This window comes from Microcaecilia unicolor, chromosome 10 (genome assembly GCF_901765095.1).
Source record: "Microcaecilia unicolor chromosome 10, aMicUni1.1, whole genome shotgun sequence".
Lineage (NCBI taxonomy): Eukaryota > Metazoa > Chordata > Amphibia > Gymnophiona > Siphonopidae > Microcaecilia > Microcaecilia unicolor.
In genome coordinates this window covers 184,775,225-184,789,799 of record NC_044040.1, presented here as the reverse complement: position 1 = coordinate 184,789,799, position 14,575 = coordinate 184,775,225, and the positions used below count along the sequence as shown (strand labels likewise).

Genomic DNA, 14,575 nt, shown 5'->3' with positions numbered 1-14,575 from the left:
AGCAGCAGATCATATTCCTGCAATCTTGAGGAATAAATATTAGGGTCCCTTTTACTAAGCTGCAATTAGCATTAGTGTGTGTTTACCGCAGCTTAAAAGGGCTTACCATGGGACGCGCTAGGTAATTTTGTCCTGTGGTAATTTTGCAGTGGTGTGCTAAAAAATTGCTTTATTTTTTGCTGAGAGGGTGCGGAAAGCAGGTGTTTCTATGCTAATTGGTTAGCACATGGTAATGCAGACATACTGATTAGTGCAGGATTAGCAAGTGAGCCCTTACCGCCTACAAATTAGGCATCAGTAAGTGCTCACACGCTAATTTTTGTTAATGGTTGTGTGCTAAGGGCAACACTAGTGTATGACCATTAATTCAGTAAATGGAAAATTGGCCATTTTCCGGCTGCATTAAAAATGGCCTTAGCACACGGCCACTTTTTAGTGCAGCTTAGTAAAAGGAACCTTTATTCTTCATTGATTTTTGACATCCACTAAGGAAATTGGATGAAACTGAATCTCATGCCTCACAGCATTGTGAAAATTTATTGTGAATATTTTTTTTAATGAAAAAGGTATAAGAGGAAATATTAACTGCAAGCTGTGTGTGTAATGCAGCAGACTGTTTACAAAGGAATTGGAACATGGGGCCTCTTTTATCAAGCCGCGCTAGTAGTTCCCTCGCGTCAGTGCCGACAGAGCCCATTCAAAGTGAATGGACTTTGTTGGCATTAATGCACCGGGAGCCACTAGCGCAGCTTCATAAAAGAGGCCCATAGTAAATGATTGAAGATAAAGACCTATATGGTCCATCTAGTCTAACCAGTAGGGTTTATCCCATGCATATTTGTAGAAAATCCATGTATCCACCACCTTGTGTTTGAACAAAAATATATCCTGATGTTAACTCCAAAGTCTACCTCCCTGCAACCTAAATTCATTTCCTCTGGTTCTACCATTTCCCTGTGTTTGGAAAGATTTGTTTGTATATAATATCTGTCAAGTATTTAAACGCCTGTATCATTCATTCATTCATTTATGACATTTGTACCCCACATTTTCACATACGTCTATCCTATCCCTCCTTTTCTCAAGGGTATACATATTCAGGTCTTCAAGTCTCCTCATACACCTTTTGCCACAGACCTTATATCATTTTTGTCACCCTCCTCTGAACTGCTTCAAGTCTTTGATGTCTTTAGTGAGATACGGCCTCCAAAATTGAACACAATACTCCAAATGGGGCCTCACCAATGACTTGTACAGGGGCATTAACTCCTCCTTTCTTCTGTTGGATATGTCTCTCACTGTTCAGCTTAGCATCCTTCTGGCTACAGCCATTGCGTTGTCACATTATTTTGTTGCCTTAAGATCCTCAGACACTATCACCCCAAGGTCCCTCTCCTGGTCTGTGCTTATCACTTTCTCATTCCCCAGGAAATACAGCTCCTTTGGGTTTTTACACCCCATGTTTAACACACTGCTCTTCTTTGCATTAATTTTAACTGCCAAGCATTAGCTTGTATGCTGCTAGGGTGTACCTTACCTTGGTGCACTAGATTTCGGATTCCATTCAGGAGTCTGAGGGTCAGCCTCCTACTGAATTAACATGGCGGATTCCTTGTATGACTTGATTCGGGCATCAACCAAGAAGATGTCTGGCGGTCACAGCCCGTCATTTGCTGTGGTTGCACCACCGTGCGGTGGATGCAGCTTCAAACAGTGGCTGGTTAAGCTCCATTTTAAGGGCAAGCTGTTGTTCGGTGAGGTCTTAGCGAAGATGGTGAAAGATCTGGGTGATTTAAACATTGTCTTCCTGAGGACAAGTCTAAACGTTCTTTCCGTCAGGTTGAGCTCGCCCTCATTTTAAAGATACCCGGTGCTATCGTCTGGGGCAACCTAGTTTTAATCAGAGATCCAGGTATCATCCCAAGGACTCCACTACTCACTCTTTCTTTCCTTCGACTGAATTCCATTCTCTAACACCATCTGTCAGTCAACCAGTTTCTAATCAGTTTACCACTTTGGGCCCTAACTTCAGCCCATTTCTCCAGACACCCAGCAAAGAAATCAGTCAGATTTGTTTGACATGATTTTCCTTTGGTAAGCTTAAGCAAATATGCCAGTGTATTTTTGTAATGCCTTAAAAATGTATCAACCTACTCGGTTATTACATTCTGAAAAGTCTCAACAGTTGTGTTTGCCATCAGCAGTGGCATACCATTATGCTCAAACTAGGTTACATGCTTTTTCTGTTGCTGGTCCTGGTTTGTGGGACGAACTTCATGGCTATATATGTTCTAATGTGCAGCAATTTAAGGGTTTATTGAAAACTCATCTGTTTCTAAAAGCTTTTTTAGAAGGATGACAAATATGTCTTGTAAGAGGGTTTTCTGTTCCAATAGTTCAGTTTTGTGTAATGCCAAGAGATACATTTTTGATGCTAGTAGTTTGATGTTGGATAACTCCATTTAAAAAGTACAAAGATCAAGGGAAACTCAATGAAATTACATGGAAATACTTTTAAAACAAATAGGAGGAAATATTTTTTCACTCAAAGAATAATTAACTTCTGTAACTCACTGCAGGAGGATATGGTAACAGCAGTTAGAGTATCTGGGCTTAAAACAGGCTTGGACAAGTTCCTGGAGGAAAAGTCCATAGTCTGTTATTGAGATGGACATGGGGGAAGCCTGTGCTTGCCCTGGGACTGGTAGCATGGAATGTTGCTACTAATTGGGGGGTCTTTTACAAAAGTGCACTAGCATTTTTAGCACATGCTAACCATGTAGATGCCTATAATATTCCTATGGGCATCTACACAGTTAGCACATGTTAATTTCTAGTGCACGCTAAGACTGCTAGCGCACCTTTGTAAAAGGTGTCCTGGGTTTCTTTCAGGTACTTGTGACCTGGATTGGCCACTGTTGGTAGCAGAATACTGAGCTAGATTGGTATGACCCAATTATTCTTGTGTTCACCTTGTAACCCGCCTTGGTTGAAGGCAGGATATAAATGTGAAAAATAAATGTTGCCTCAGATCTTGTAACTCATTGGTCTTCAGGAAGTTTACTATAATTTCCTTCAGCAGTACCTCCATTATTTCTCCAACCACTACTGTAAGTCACTGTGGTTCTAGTAGGGTTTTTTGTTTTTGTTATTTTCTGGAGTTTGTATTGAGTTTCTCTCATTAAAACCTTGGGCAAATATTCCATGCTGTGGTGCAGATGATTCAGGTTTAAACATCCATCTTGTAAAATGATTCTACCTGATACCTGATTGTACTTTCTGATGTAATGCTAGGGGTCAGGTGATGCTATTTTAGAAAATTTCTTCTAAGGGCAGGAATGATTGAGTCAGTCCTACTCTCAGTTGACTTTCAGGTAAGTGTGGGGAGGGTGATGGGGGCTGAAAAGGTAACCTAGGGGATGCTACAATTTAAAACCAAAAAGGGAGGGCCATGGGGATGTTGCAGAGTTTTTCACAGGCCTTTACCCACTACCCCTACCAGAGAGTTTTAAACCTAAGAAAGGGAGGGGAATTTTTCTTAAAAAGGTAGGGCCCCTTCAGAATCTTCCTTGGGAGCATCAGTTCACACATTAAAGGGGTCCTTTTAGTAAGATGCGCTAACGGATTTAGCACATGCTAACGATTAGCATATGCTAATTGATAAGATGTACATAGGAATATAATGTGTATCTTATCATTTAGCACACGCTAAATCCATTAGCACACCTTAGTAAAAGGACCCCTAAGAAAGCAGATGCTTCTGGTGGGTAACATAGTAAATGACGGCATGTAGATTAACTACTTGTTTTAAGGTATAGCTAACTTTCTAAGAATATGTGCAAACTTTGCTATTCCTTTCTTATAATAATGAGCTATTTGCATGTGATATAGCTTATTATTAGCGTATTCACACACTTTATTTGCCTTATTGCAACTTAGTACTTGGGAAAAATTAATTTCCTATGCCCTTATTTTTGACATGACACTTACTTGGACTATCAGTCACTTCTGGTTTACTATCAGGCCACAAATTTTATTGAAATTTGCAATATAATTCTCTTACTTCCCTTTCTTTTTCTGATCTAGCAGAATTGTGAATTCCTTTCAGGCACATTCCAGACTAGGTAATTTGTAAACTGTTTGTCATGTGAAACTTCAGAGTAAAGCATTTAAATACTTTTAAAGAATCCTTCCTGTGTCTGGTTTGCCATTGAAGGTCTAAGGAACACAAAGTGCTTTGCTGATGTACGCGCTTTTAAATGAAAAGGCCCAATGCTTATAAAAACCTGGTAGGAATTACAACAGGCTCAGTTTTCCTTTTGGAAATCATATTTTACGTAGAAGAGTTTGGTTGGCTAATAATCTTACTTAAATGGCTTATCAAGTCAAAGGCTTAATAATATTTCAGGAGCTGAACTCAAATGCCAGAAACAATTCTTCCCATGTGATGCATTTCACAACCTGGTACAATCAATGGTACTCAGCCACTTAGATTACTGCACTGCAATGGAATTTACGTGGGATGCAAGGAACAAACTTTAAAGAAGCTTCAGACCGCTCAGAACACAGCAGCTAGGCTCATATTTGGAAAAACGCAATATGAAAGCGCAAAACCCCTCCGCGAAAAACTACACTGGCTCCCAATTAAAGAACGCATTACCTTCAAAATCTGCACCATAGTTCACAAAATAATCTACGGAGAAAGCCCCTGGTTATATGACAAACCTAATCGACCTACCTACTAGAAACACCTCAAAATCATCACGAACATATCTAAATCTGCATTACCCAAGCCTCAAATACAAATCAACTTACGCATCCAGCTTCTCTTACATAAGCACACAACTCTGGAACGCATTACCAAAAGCTTTGAAAACAATGCATAACCACCTAAACTTCCGGACATCACTAAAAACTAACCTATTCAAAAAGGCATATCCTGCTGATCCAACCTAAATTCCTGATCTCTGCGACACAACAAAATTAAAGTACGTAATGGACACAACTTCATTTCCTCCACTGCACGCTTCCCTGAATGTGACTTTACCACAGGAGCTCTATCCTCCCACAATATCACTTTGTAATGTTCTCACCGGAGTTGCCAAACACCTTCCGGTACTATGTAAGCCACATTGAGCCTACAAATATGTGCGGAAATGTGGGATACAAATGCAACAAAAAAAATATTTCCACGTGGAGATTTACAGCTGCTCCCTGACATACACACACAGAGCTGACGGTAAATGCCAAGGCGCCCATAGGAATATAATGGGCGTCTTGTAGTTTGATGCCAGCTGGTTTCTACTGCGAGCTAAAAACGCTACTGCAGCTTAGTAAAATAACCCCAAAGTGCATGAATGCATCTTAGTAAATGACCCCTAATAGAAGAAAAGTTCATACTTTCTTCTGGTGATGCTGCAGAAGCAGCATTGGTATCTCCCTGGAGAGGACGTCACCATCATCATACAACAGCAGGACCTACTTGCTGGTTCAAGAGCAGAGTTGTGTTGAGATGTGCGCATGCATCTCAACTAGAGGACTATTGCTGAGATAGCTGGGTTAGGTCTGAGAGGGGAAGGATCTAAAATTTGGAAGAAAACTTCTGGCTAGCTGTGAATGGTGCTCCCTGTTAGGACAGTTTCCATTCATAGTAACATAGTAGATGACGGCAGAAAAAGACCTGCACGGTCCATCCAGTCTGCCCAACAAGACAAACATATGTGTAAACCATTCGAGTTAGATGCCCAAAAAAACAGGAAAAGTCTGCTATATTTAAAGTTATTTTGCAACTGTGCTAAGATTTAAGAAGAAACAGCCATCTGTGTTTTACTTTTTTCTGCCTTGTTTCATTCAGTTAATAAAGCATAGTGTAATGAAAAAATATATTTTTCAAAGGATATTAAAGATCTTATTTGATAACAGATTTCCCTTTGGTGCCATATCGGTTTCACTCATTTCATAACCCAGTGGAATACTATTAAAATCTTTGCAGCATTCTCTAATTTAGAGACCACAAAGGGTTTGTATATTCCTGTACAGTTGTTTTATTTGTTCAAAGTTTTTGGCCATCCAGGAATTATTACCCCATAGAGGTTTTAATTTCAGTGAACAGATGATATAGTTTCAAAAGCACTGAACCAGCTGATGTAAATGGAGATGGCCTTGATTTAATTGAGTATTTATTTGATTGTGGGAACAAGAAATCATGTTGGATGTACTATATTGGGAGCTGGCTTGTATCTGTATGTGGTACACAAATAAAACATTTTATAACAGGAGGCAGGTTTTATGTACTACCAACTACCACAATTTCTAAAGAGTTTTGGGTGACTGAGGTTCCCCAAAATGTGTCCATAGCATCCAGAAATAGCCCGAGAGCTTCTTAATTATAGCAATGGGACTAGAACTGAGTGGGTGTTACTTTGATTGAGGCCCTGTAGGTGAATAGAATTGAAAAAATGTGTGTTTGTGTTTTCAACCAACAAGGTATACAAAGTGAATCACAAATGTAGAGGGGTTTAGTTGGATGTGAGTCATTAATGGTGGTAGCAGCAGCCGCCAATTTAATTCATTAATGAGCCAATTAGCACCCAAATTGGGTGCTAATAATCCATTATCAAGCACTAATTGGCATTAATTGAAATTTGTGCACATATTTTTTAGTTGCTGGCATCAGCACGTAAATTTTACGCACAACTTCAAAGAGGGGGCATGGCCATGGGGAGGGGTCATGGGCAGATCAGGGGCTATCCTACAACGTATGCACGCTGTCATAGAATAAGGAGGATCCGCGCCTAATTTAGATATGAAGATTTAGACCAGGGGTTACTTGGTGTAAATTCTTGTGTATGAAGTTAGGCACCGATCTTGGCACTATCTCCAGGATTCTATATATCGCACCTTAATTTTAACCGTTCTCCACTGCCTCAGACCTGGCGGTAAATTGCTCGAACTGTAGCCATCAGTACACTGGCTATCAGCTTTTCTGCATTTTAATACTGTTTAATGTGCTGTGTGCTGATTTCTACCATGTGAATTAATTTTCTTCCTGAACCCATTTCTGCACTGTGCAGTCATAATGAGCTCATAGACTGCTTGTTAACCTCACACTGCAGCCCATAGTAGCTTTTTGCATCGGCACATAATGTGCTAAGATTTCAGTTAACATGCGTTAGCTATAAGTGAAATGCAAAATCATTACATTAAATGTAGGAGGCATTCCCAGCATTTTTTAACAGAGTAAAGTTTGTTGTAACTGAATGGCAGATAACATGAGATGTAATTAGCTACTCCTCTAGGGATATAATTAACTGCACCAAGTTACCTGCCATGTTACTTGGGTTTCTGCCAGGTATTTGTGACCTAGATTGGACAATTTTGAAAGCAGGATACTGGACTAGATGGACCATTGGTCTTACCCAGTATGGCTATTCTTATGTTCTTATGTTCACATAACGCATGCTAACACCCTCTGTGTTAACAGCGTGACCTATTCCCCTCCCATTACACATCCCAAAATAGTGTTTTCTACGTTAGCTATATAAAAAGGTATATGGTAACAGGTAATTCAGCACCACTGTTTTAGAGCACAGTAATTCTAAAGTTAAACCGCTAACACTAATTAGTAAATAGGCCCCTAAATCTTTTGTATATGTTTGATAAAGCATCAATTGATTATGTTTTGATCTAATCTTCTTTGCAGTTGAAAGATGCATGAGTGTAATGCAGTCTGGGACTCAGATGATCAAACTGAAGAGTGGAACAAAAGGGCTGGTGCGTCTCTTTTACCTGGATGAACATCGAACCTGCATCAGATGGCGCCCATCCAGAAAAAGCGAGAAGGCTAAAAGTAACTGTCACGCTGTTTTTAATGAGTGTGGTTTCATAGACTAAAATATGAAATATTCAATAAAAAGGATATTAACATGTCTGATATGTAGTTACAGCTGTCCCATTGCTCACCTTTATACTTTCCACCCAGATTGAAGAACCAGTCAGATTCTTGAAGTAAAAATCCATAGCTTCATTTTCAATAAGAATTCACTTATTGAATATCCAGTTCATATATCTGTCTCTAATTTCAACTGCCTGCATCTCAGCTGGCTAGTCTAAGGGGCATCCATCACAAATATAGCATTTGGCATGGTAGAATACTGTGTATGAGCGATTGATTCCAAACTGAGGCAATAATAAGTCATCTCCCATTTGAGTCTTACTGTTTCCCGTTTGGAGTTAATCTTTTCACTTATATATCTGAAGAAGGTTTTATCCCTCATAGAGAGGAGAGATGCTGCAAATTGGGAAAGATAGGGGGAGGTACTAGGAATGGGGAAAGACAGTCACCGAGAGAAGGGAGATGTTGAACTTGAGGAAAGACAGGGACTGAAAGGAGTTGATGCTGAATATGGGGAAACATAGGGACACAGAAAAGGGAGACGAATGATGGACATGTAAAAAGAAAAAAATGTCAAATACATAGGAGACCCTGGCAAAAGAGTGAAGAGAAGACAGGAAAACAGGAGTGGTTTAACATGGTTAATAGAGCTGCATCTTTTCACTCTCCTCTATTAGGTGACTACCTCCTTACATCCTTATCTATTTTTGTTTGTTTATTTATTTGTATTTATTTATTGCATTTGTATCCCATGTTTTCCCACCTCTTTGCAGGCTCAATGTAGCTTACAATACATCATGTGTAATGGAAATACATTAGAAAATAGACATTTAGTATTACAGAAGGATCTTGGGCAACATGATGAAGATAGAGCATAGTAGTAGTAAAACAAGCAGATATTATAAGACAGTTCTGAATATATGTGGAGGAGTTGTGTATATTCATATTGGTTGATCTATGTGGTATGCGTTGTTAAAGAGATGGGTCTTCAGTAGTTTGCGGAAGTTCGTTAGTTCATTAATCGTTTTTATGTTTGTTTTCTACCTCTTCTGTCTTATCATTATGACTGGTGTTCTTTTCCTCTTCCATAGTAATTTGCTTTTTGTAATCAACTTTGATTGCTTTGTTCTGAAAGGCAATAATAAATATATACATTGGCTAATATACCGAACTGTTCAAGCTTTTGCCCATCTTATTTCCCTACTGCCTCCCTTTGTTTCTTCGGTAGTTTTGCCTATCCATCTCCTCCTGTGTGCGCTTGTATTTCTTGAATTCTATTTTTTTTGCTCTTTCTCCTACTTCCTTACTGAACCTTAGTGTTCTTTTCCTTCATTCTTGCTAACAGCCCTAACACACTAATTTCTTACCATTTAAGTGCTCCTTTTTCATTGTCGTGCATAGTTCCTCTTTATCTTTGCGATCACTTATGCCTGGTGAGACTTCATTTATATAAATAATTTTCCCGAAGTCTGCCTTTTTGAAATCTAGAACCCTTGTTCTAGTATAACTCGGTTCTATTTGTGTTTATTGAACTACACAGTATGACGATCGTTTAAAATCAGATTATCCTCTATTTTAACTCTAGTAATTATGTCACCATTTGTCAGTACTAGGTAGAGAGATGCCTGGTACTTATAAAAATCTAACCATTTTTTTTTCTAGTTATCATTGATTCAATTTATAAAGTCACTGAAGGCCGACAATCAGAAATATTCCATCGCCATGCTGAAGGGAACTTTGACCCTAGTTGCTGCTTCACTATATACCATGGGAAGCATATGGAGTCTCTTGATGTGATTACTTCTAATCCAGAAGAAGCTCGAACTTGGATTACAGGGCTAAAATATTTGATGGCTGGAATTAGTGATGAAGATTCACTTGCTAAAAGACAAAGAACTCATGATCAATATCCTTTTCAAAATGTTATATCTTCTTGGTATTTCCATGTAGATCTAATTGGTCTTTTCCTTAGGGTCAAGGCTGTAAAATTATCTTTGGAAAAGAGAGACTTTTTACTCTCACAGTCAAAGATTTATAAAAGAAACATCTTCTTGTTAATCTTACTGTTTATGCTTTGTAAAATTGTAAATTTAGGCAGGGCTTTTTTTCAGGCAGTATATGCTGGTTTGCAGTACCAGCACCTTTTTACTGCTTGCCAAAAATGCCTCAATAAACAAAAAAGGTAAGCACAGCAGAGGTGACACTACTTCCAAAAGTATGTTTTAGAAATTTATGCATTTTTATATATAGAATAATTTCTAATTTATGTTTTTTTATATATAGAACAGTTTCTAATTTATAGAGATAAAATTATCAACAAAAACTATCAGTACATCATAAATGAATTTAGATAGGTCATCTGACCTCATATAGGACAAAGCTATTTGAAATAGAGACATACAAATTGTGAGCACTCTGGAGGGCTGGTGCGAGGGAAAGGGGATCATCCGGCATCATCCCCATTCATTCAGCCCAGCTAGGAGAACAGGGCGCCATCTAGGGATCAAACTGCCAGGGAAAGCTGTAATGCAGGAGAAAAACTACGCTCCCCAGAAGCCAGTGCAGGGTCAGCTGAACTCCCAGGAGGGGGAGGGTGGAGTGACTGATTGGGAGATGAGGTCTGATCCTGGAGATGGGGAACAGCTGGTGGAGCTTGGGGAGGAGGAGATGGAGTGGAATAAAGAGGAGGTAGAAGGAGAAGGTAAGGAGGAGTGCATGGAGGTTGGAGGGCTTGCTCAAACTTCCTCAGGAAAGGTAAAGGCTCTGGTGGCAGGAGTGTGGCCCAAGCTGTGCATACTTGGAGAGGATAAAATAATCCAGTGGGGAAGCCACTGGTGGAAGAAACTAACCCATAAACTATCTAAGGGTAGAAGATAGTGCTGATGAGGGGAGGCTACAATTGGGAGCAAGACAAAGGTTTGCTGGGTGTGATATTCTGAGTTAAGATTGGACTGTGTTAATAAGCTGAATGTGGGAAAACTGAACTGAGTCTTGCATTCTTGATGAAGAAACTGCTTGAAGATTAAAGCTGTATTAAAAGATGCTGAGAAAATAAAGACCTGTGGTTTTCAAGAACTATAGGACTGCTGGAGTTTTGTGTGTCCCAGTCGTGAGCTGATCCTGGGCGCAGGTCAGATGGGCAGCAGTTAAACTAGGACAAGCAGCGCAGCAAGGCGGTGGTTGCAGCTCGTACCGGGGAAAAGCTAGCCAAGCTAAGCAGGGTCGACCCCGGCTCTCACCTGGAAGGGTGACCTGGTTACAAAATATAGTTATTTGTGACCCCATCGTAATTAATACTACATACAAAATCCTTTACTCAAAGTTAGTTCAAAATTCCAAAGTTATGAAAATACTAAAAAGAATGCGGTCACTTATCTTAAAGGTTAAACTCAGCACTGAGTCATTGAATCTACCCAACACCCACAGAAACATAAGGGAGGATCAATGGTGTTTCAGCAGCGATCTAGCACCTGCTTCCGGAGTATGACATTTATCCAAAGGAATGGATGACCGCTTAATTTATTTATTTATGACGCAATGCCTAACAATATTAAATGCTTATGGCCAAAAATGCCTCAGCATGTGCAGTGGACAAATATGATGTCCTTCTCCCCTGTATAGCCAGCATCCTCCATGGATTGTCAGCTTCCTGAGCCATGTGGATTCCTGTAGATCTCATGGCAAATACCACAGGAGTTGTCCCACGTGACTTAGAAAGCCGAGGTTGTATGAGGCATTCTTCTGCTGGCCAGCTCTGCAAGGGAAGGCAAGGGGTAGACCTGGGTTATGAAGGCTGTCCCAGCTCTGCGAAGGTAGAGGGCAGGGAGAAGGCCTGGAGCATGCAGGCCAACCCAGCTATAACAGAAAAGCAGGAGCTGGGACTAGAAGACTATTTATTTACTTCTCAAGATTTGTATTCTGCACCCTCTTCATAATTCTAGGCAGAGAACAATATTACTTACATAATGCAAGTATTAGACAAACCATAATAAAACAAAACTGACAAAGTAATAATATTATACAAGGTAGCAGGGAATAACAGCACACTTGAAGCATTTGGAGGGGAACAGAATGGGGACCGGGAGGTTAGAGGCAGGGGGTATTAGTAGGGATTTTTAAATTGTAGTGGATGATGAATGCAGCAACTGAAGACTGTGGGACTGGATGAGAAAGGAAGGGTGGAGATGGGAGTGGAGAAAGTGGGAACTGGGTATGTATGAATGGGTGGGCTGAGTAGAGAATTTGGAATTTAGGAGGACGCAGAATCTATGGCATTGGAGAAGTAATATTGTCTGAAAGATTGGTTGGGAGGATGTGTGGGCTGGAAGATTGATGAGGGGGAGTGGAAAGAACTTAGTTGTACATTTGGTGTGGATAGATACTCATATATAATATGTACACCACTTTGGTTCTACCATAGAAAGGCTATATATCAAATCTGTTAACATTAACCTTATTTGGAGACCAGCATCTAGGGGGCTGGGTGAGCAGGGATTGTTTGGGTGGGAACTGGTAGTGTGAGTGTAGTATATAATAAAACACTAGAAAATATGGGAGGTGAAATAAATTAGGGATATTAAAGATGTGGTATGAGAGAAAGCTAAGCAGATTGGACCGAAAAGTGGAAGGGTGGACAAGAAGTGGTATAAAGGACCTAGAAGACTGGGGGAAGGGGTTCATATAGAAATGAGGAGTTGGGGAAAGTGAAAGAAAATTGATGGTGAAACTATGCATGGGGCAAGGGACTAGTGCTTGAACTGATGGTGTGAGTCAGAAGAAAGTAGGTGAGGGCTGGAGAAGGGATGAATATAGAGATCAGAGAACATGTAATGAGGAAAAAGGAACTAAGAAAGTTTGCAAACAGGAAGGAATGGGAGCACTAGGAAAGCAGTGAGTGTGGGGATGTAGAAAGCTGGTAAACAGGTAAGACTGAGGACGAGTGTGCCATAAAAAGATATAGAACTAACATCTCAGCCTGTTGTGATCCTACAAGGGAGAAAGAGAATTATACTGACTTGTCCAGCCAGAGAAACCAGGCACCAATAAGGTACTACAAAACTGGGAAAATCTGGTCAACATCTTGCATCACAAGAGAGCAAGACGTGAGGAGATCCTCCTACTAGGCAGAGTGGTGGGAGATAGAAGTGCTGCAAAAGCACTTTCAAGGAGGCAAAAAGATAAGAAAAGACACAATCTACTGAAGGTATGACCTGGATTTGGAGCTTCCTGTGAAACTCAAACAAAGGTATGTAGGTTTTTTTTTTTTAATTATATTGATTTATTTTGTTGTTGTTTTTTTATTTAATTAATTTGGATTTTTAAATTATATAGGCATTTCAGTTCCATGCCTCATCTTTTCTGCCTGCCCTATCCTTCTTGTACAGATTATAGTCTGCTTGATATGATTGAATTTATTTCCAAATGATGGGACTCATTGAGTCACATCTCTGTAATGGCAGTGGCAGTATTAAGGAAGTGTTTGTCTTTACATCCTACTATATATATGAGGAAAGGTGCATACAGGAAGGAAAGTAGTTCTGTTTCATTTGTATTGCCCCAGAGTCTAGCTTCTTGGAGTTTCCAGTTCAGTTTTTCTCTGAAAATTTCTATTTCTGATTTTTGGTAACTTATTTCATGTTTTGTAAGGCTTTATTCATGTTCTGCATATATGTGACCAAGGCAAGTTATTTTGATGATGCATACTTTCTGTGTAGAGATTTTTGTTTGTGCTGTTTTCCTAATACGAGGTACATTGGTGTTCTAGGGACTGAGGTAATATTTGCAGTGCTGCCTTTTCATATGCTGTGTGGCTGGTTGCAGGGGGCATAGACAGTCATCTGCCCCCTTAACTTGATTGATGTGGTAACAGCGGTTAGCGTATCTGGGTTTAAAAAAGGTTTGGACAAATTCCTGGAGGAAAAGTCCATAGTTTGCTATTGAGACAGACATGGGAAACGACTGCTTGCCCTGGTTTTTGTAGTAAGGAGTGTTGCCACAATTTGGGTTTCTGCCAGGTACTTGTGACCTGGCTTGGCCACTGTTTGGAAAACAGGATACTGGGCTAGATGGACCACTGGTCTTACCCAGTGTGGCTACTCTTATGTTCTTCAGGCATGGATATAGTATTGCATAAATCACATAAGTAGAATTGCAGGTAGTGTCGTGTTTATCTGTTATCTTAAAAATTAGATGGAGGTGCTTCCCAGCTGATGCCTTCAATAGTTGAACCACACCAGCTACAGTGCCCACATCTGTCACGCCCATTGTTAGGCACCTTAGAACTAGGAACAATTTTTAGGGCTACAAAAAGTTCCAATGTTTTTGATTTAAAGACTGTTTCTGAGATGATATTTTCAAATAACTTTGTATGCTTCCACTTGGGTATAACAGTATATAATGAGGTAACATTTAAGGTCACCAACCAAGTTTGGTCTGCCATATGATTTGGCGCCGACTCTGTGGGTGCTCGAGCACCCCCAATATTTCCCCGCCGGAACCGGAAGTTCCCCAGGAGCCAGCCCGCTGCCCGACCTCTTCTCCCACTCCCACAACAGTCCTTCGCCCAGCACTATCCCCGCCCCGCCTCCCACCACCGGCTCTGGCACAGACCGTATAAGTCTGCCCAGCACTATCCCCGCCTCCCAACCACCAGCCCCGCCTCCCACCACTGGCTCTGGCACA

At 40.3% G+C, this 14,575-nt stretch overlaps 1 protein-coding gene across 1 annotated transcript in view; it reads left to right on the top strand.

Moving 5' to 3' along the window:
* The window catches only part of PLCH1 (phospholipase C eta 1), a 184,753-nt gene that overhangs the window by 58,044 nt on the left and 112,134 nt on the right, over window positions 1–14,575 (top strand). The window contains exons 2-3 of the mRNA XM_030217030.1: window positions 7,703–7,849; window positions 9,557–9,800. Of these exons, the coding sequence (XP_030072890.1) occupies window positions 7,703–7,849; window positions 9,557–9,800 (391 nt within the window). The remainder of the gene's footprint in view (window positions 1–7,702; window positions 7,850–9,556; window positions 9,801–14,575) is intronic.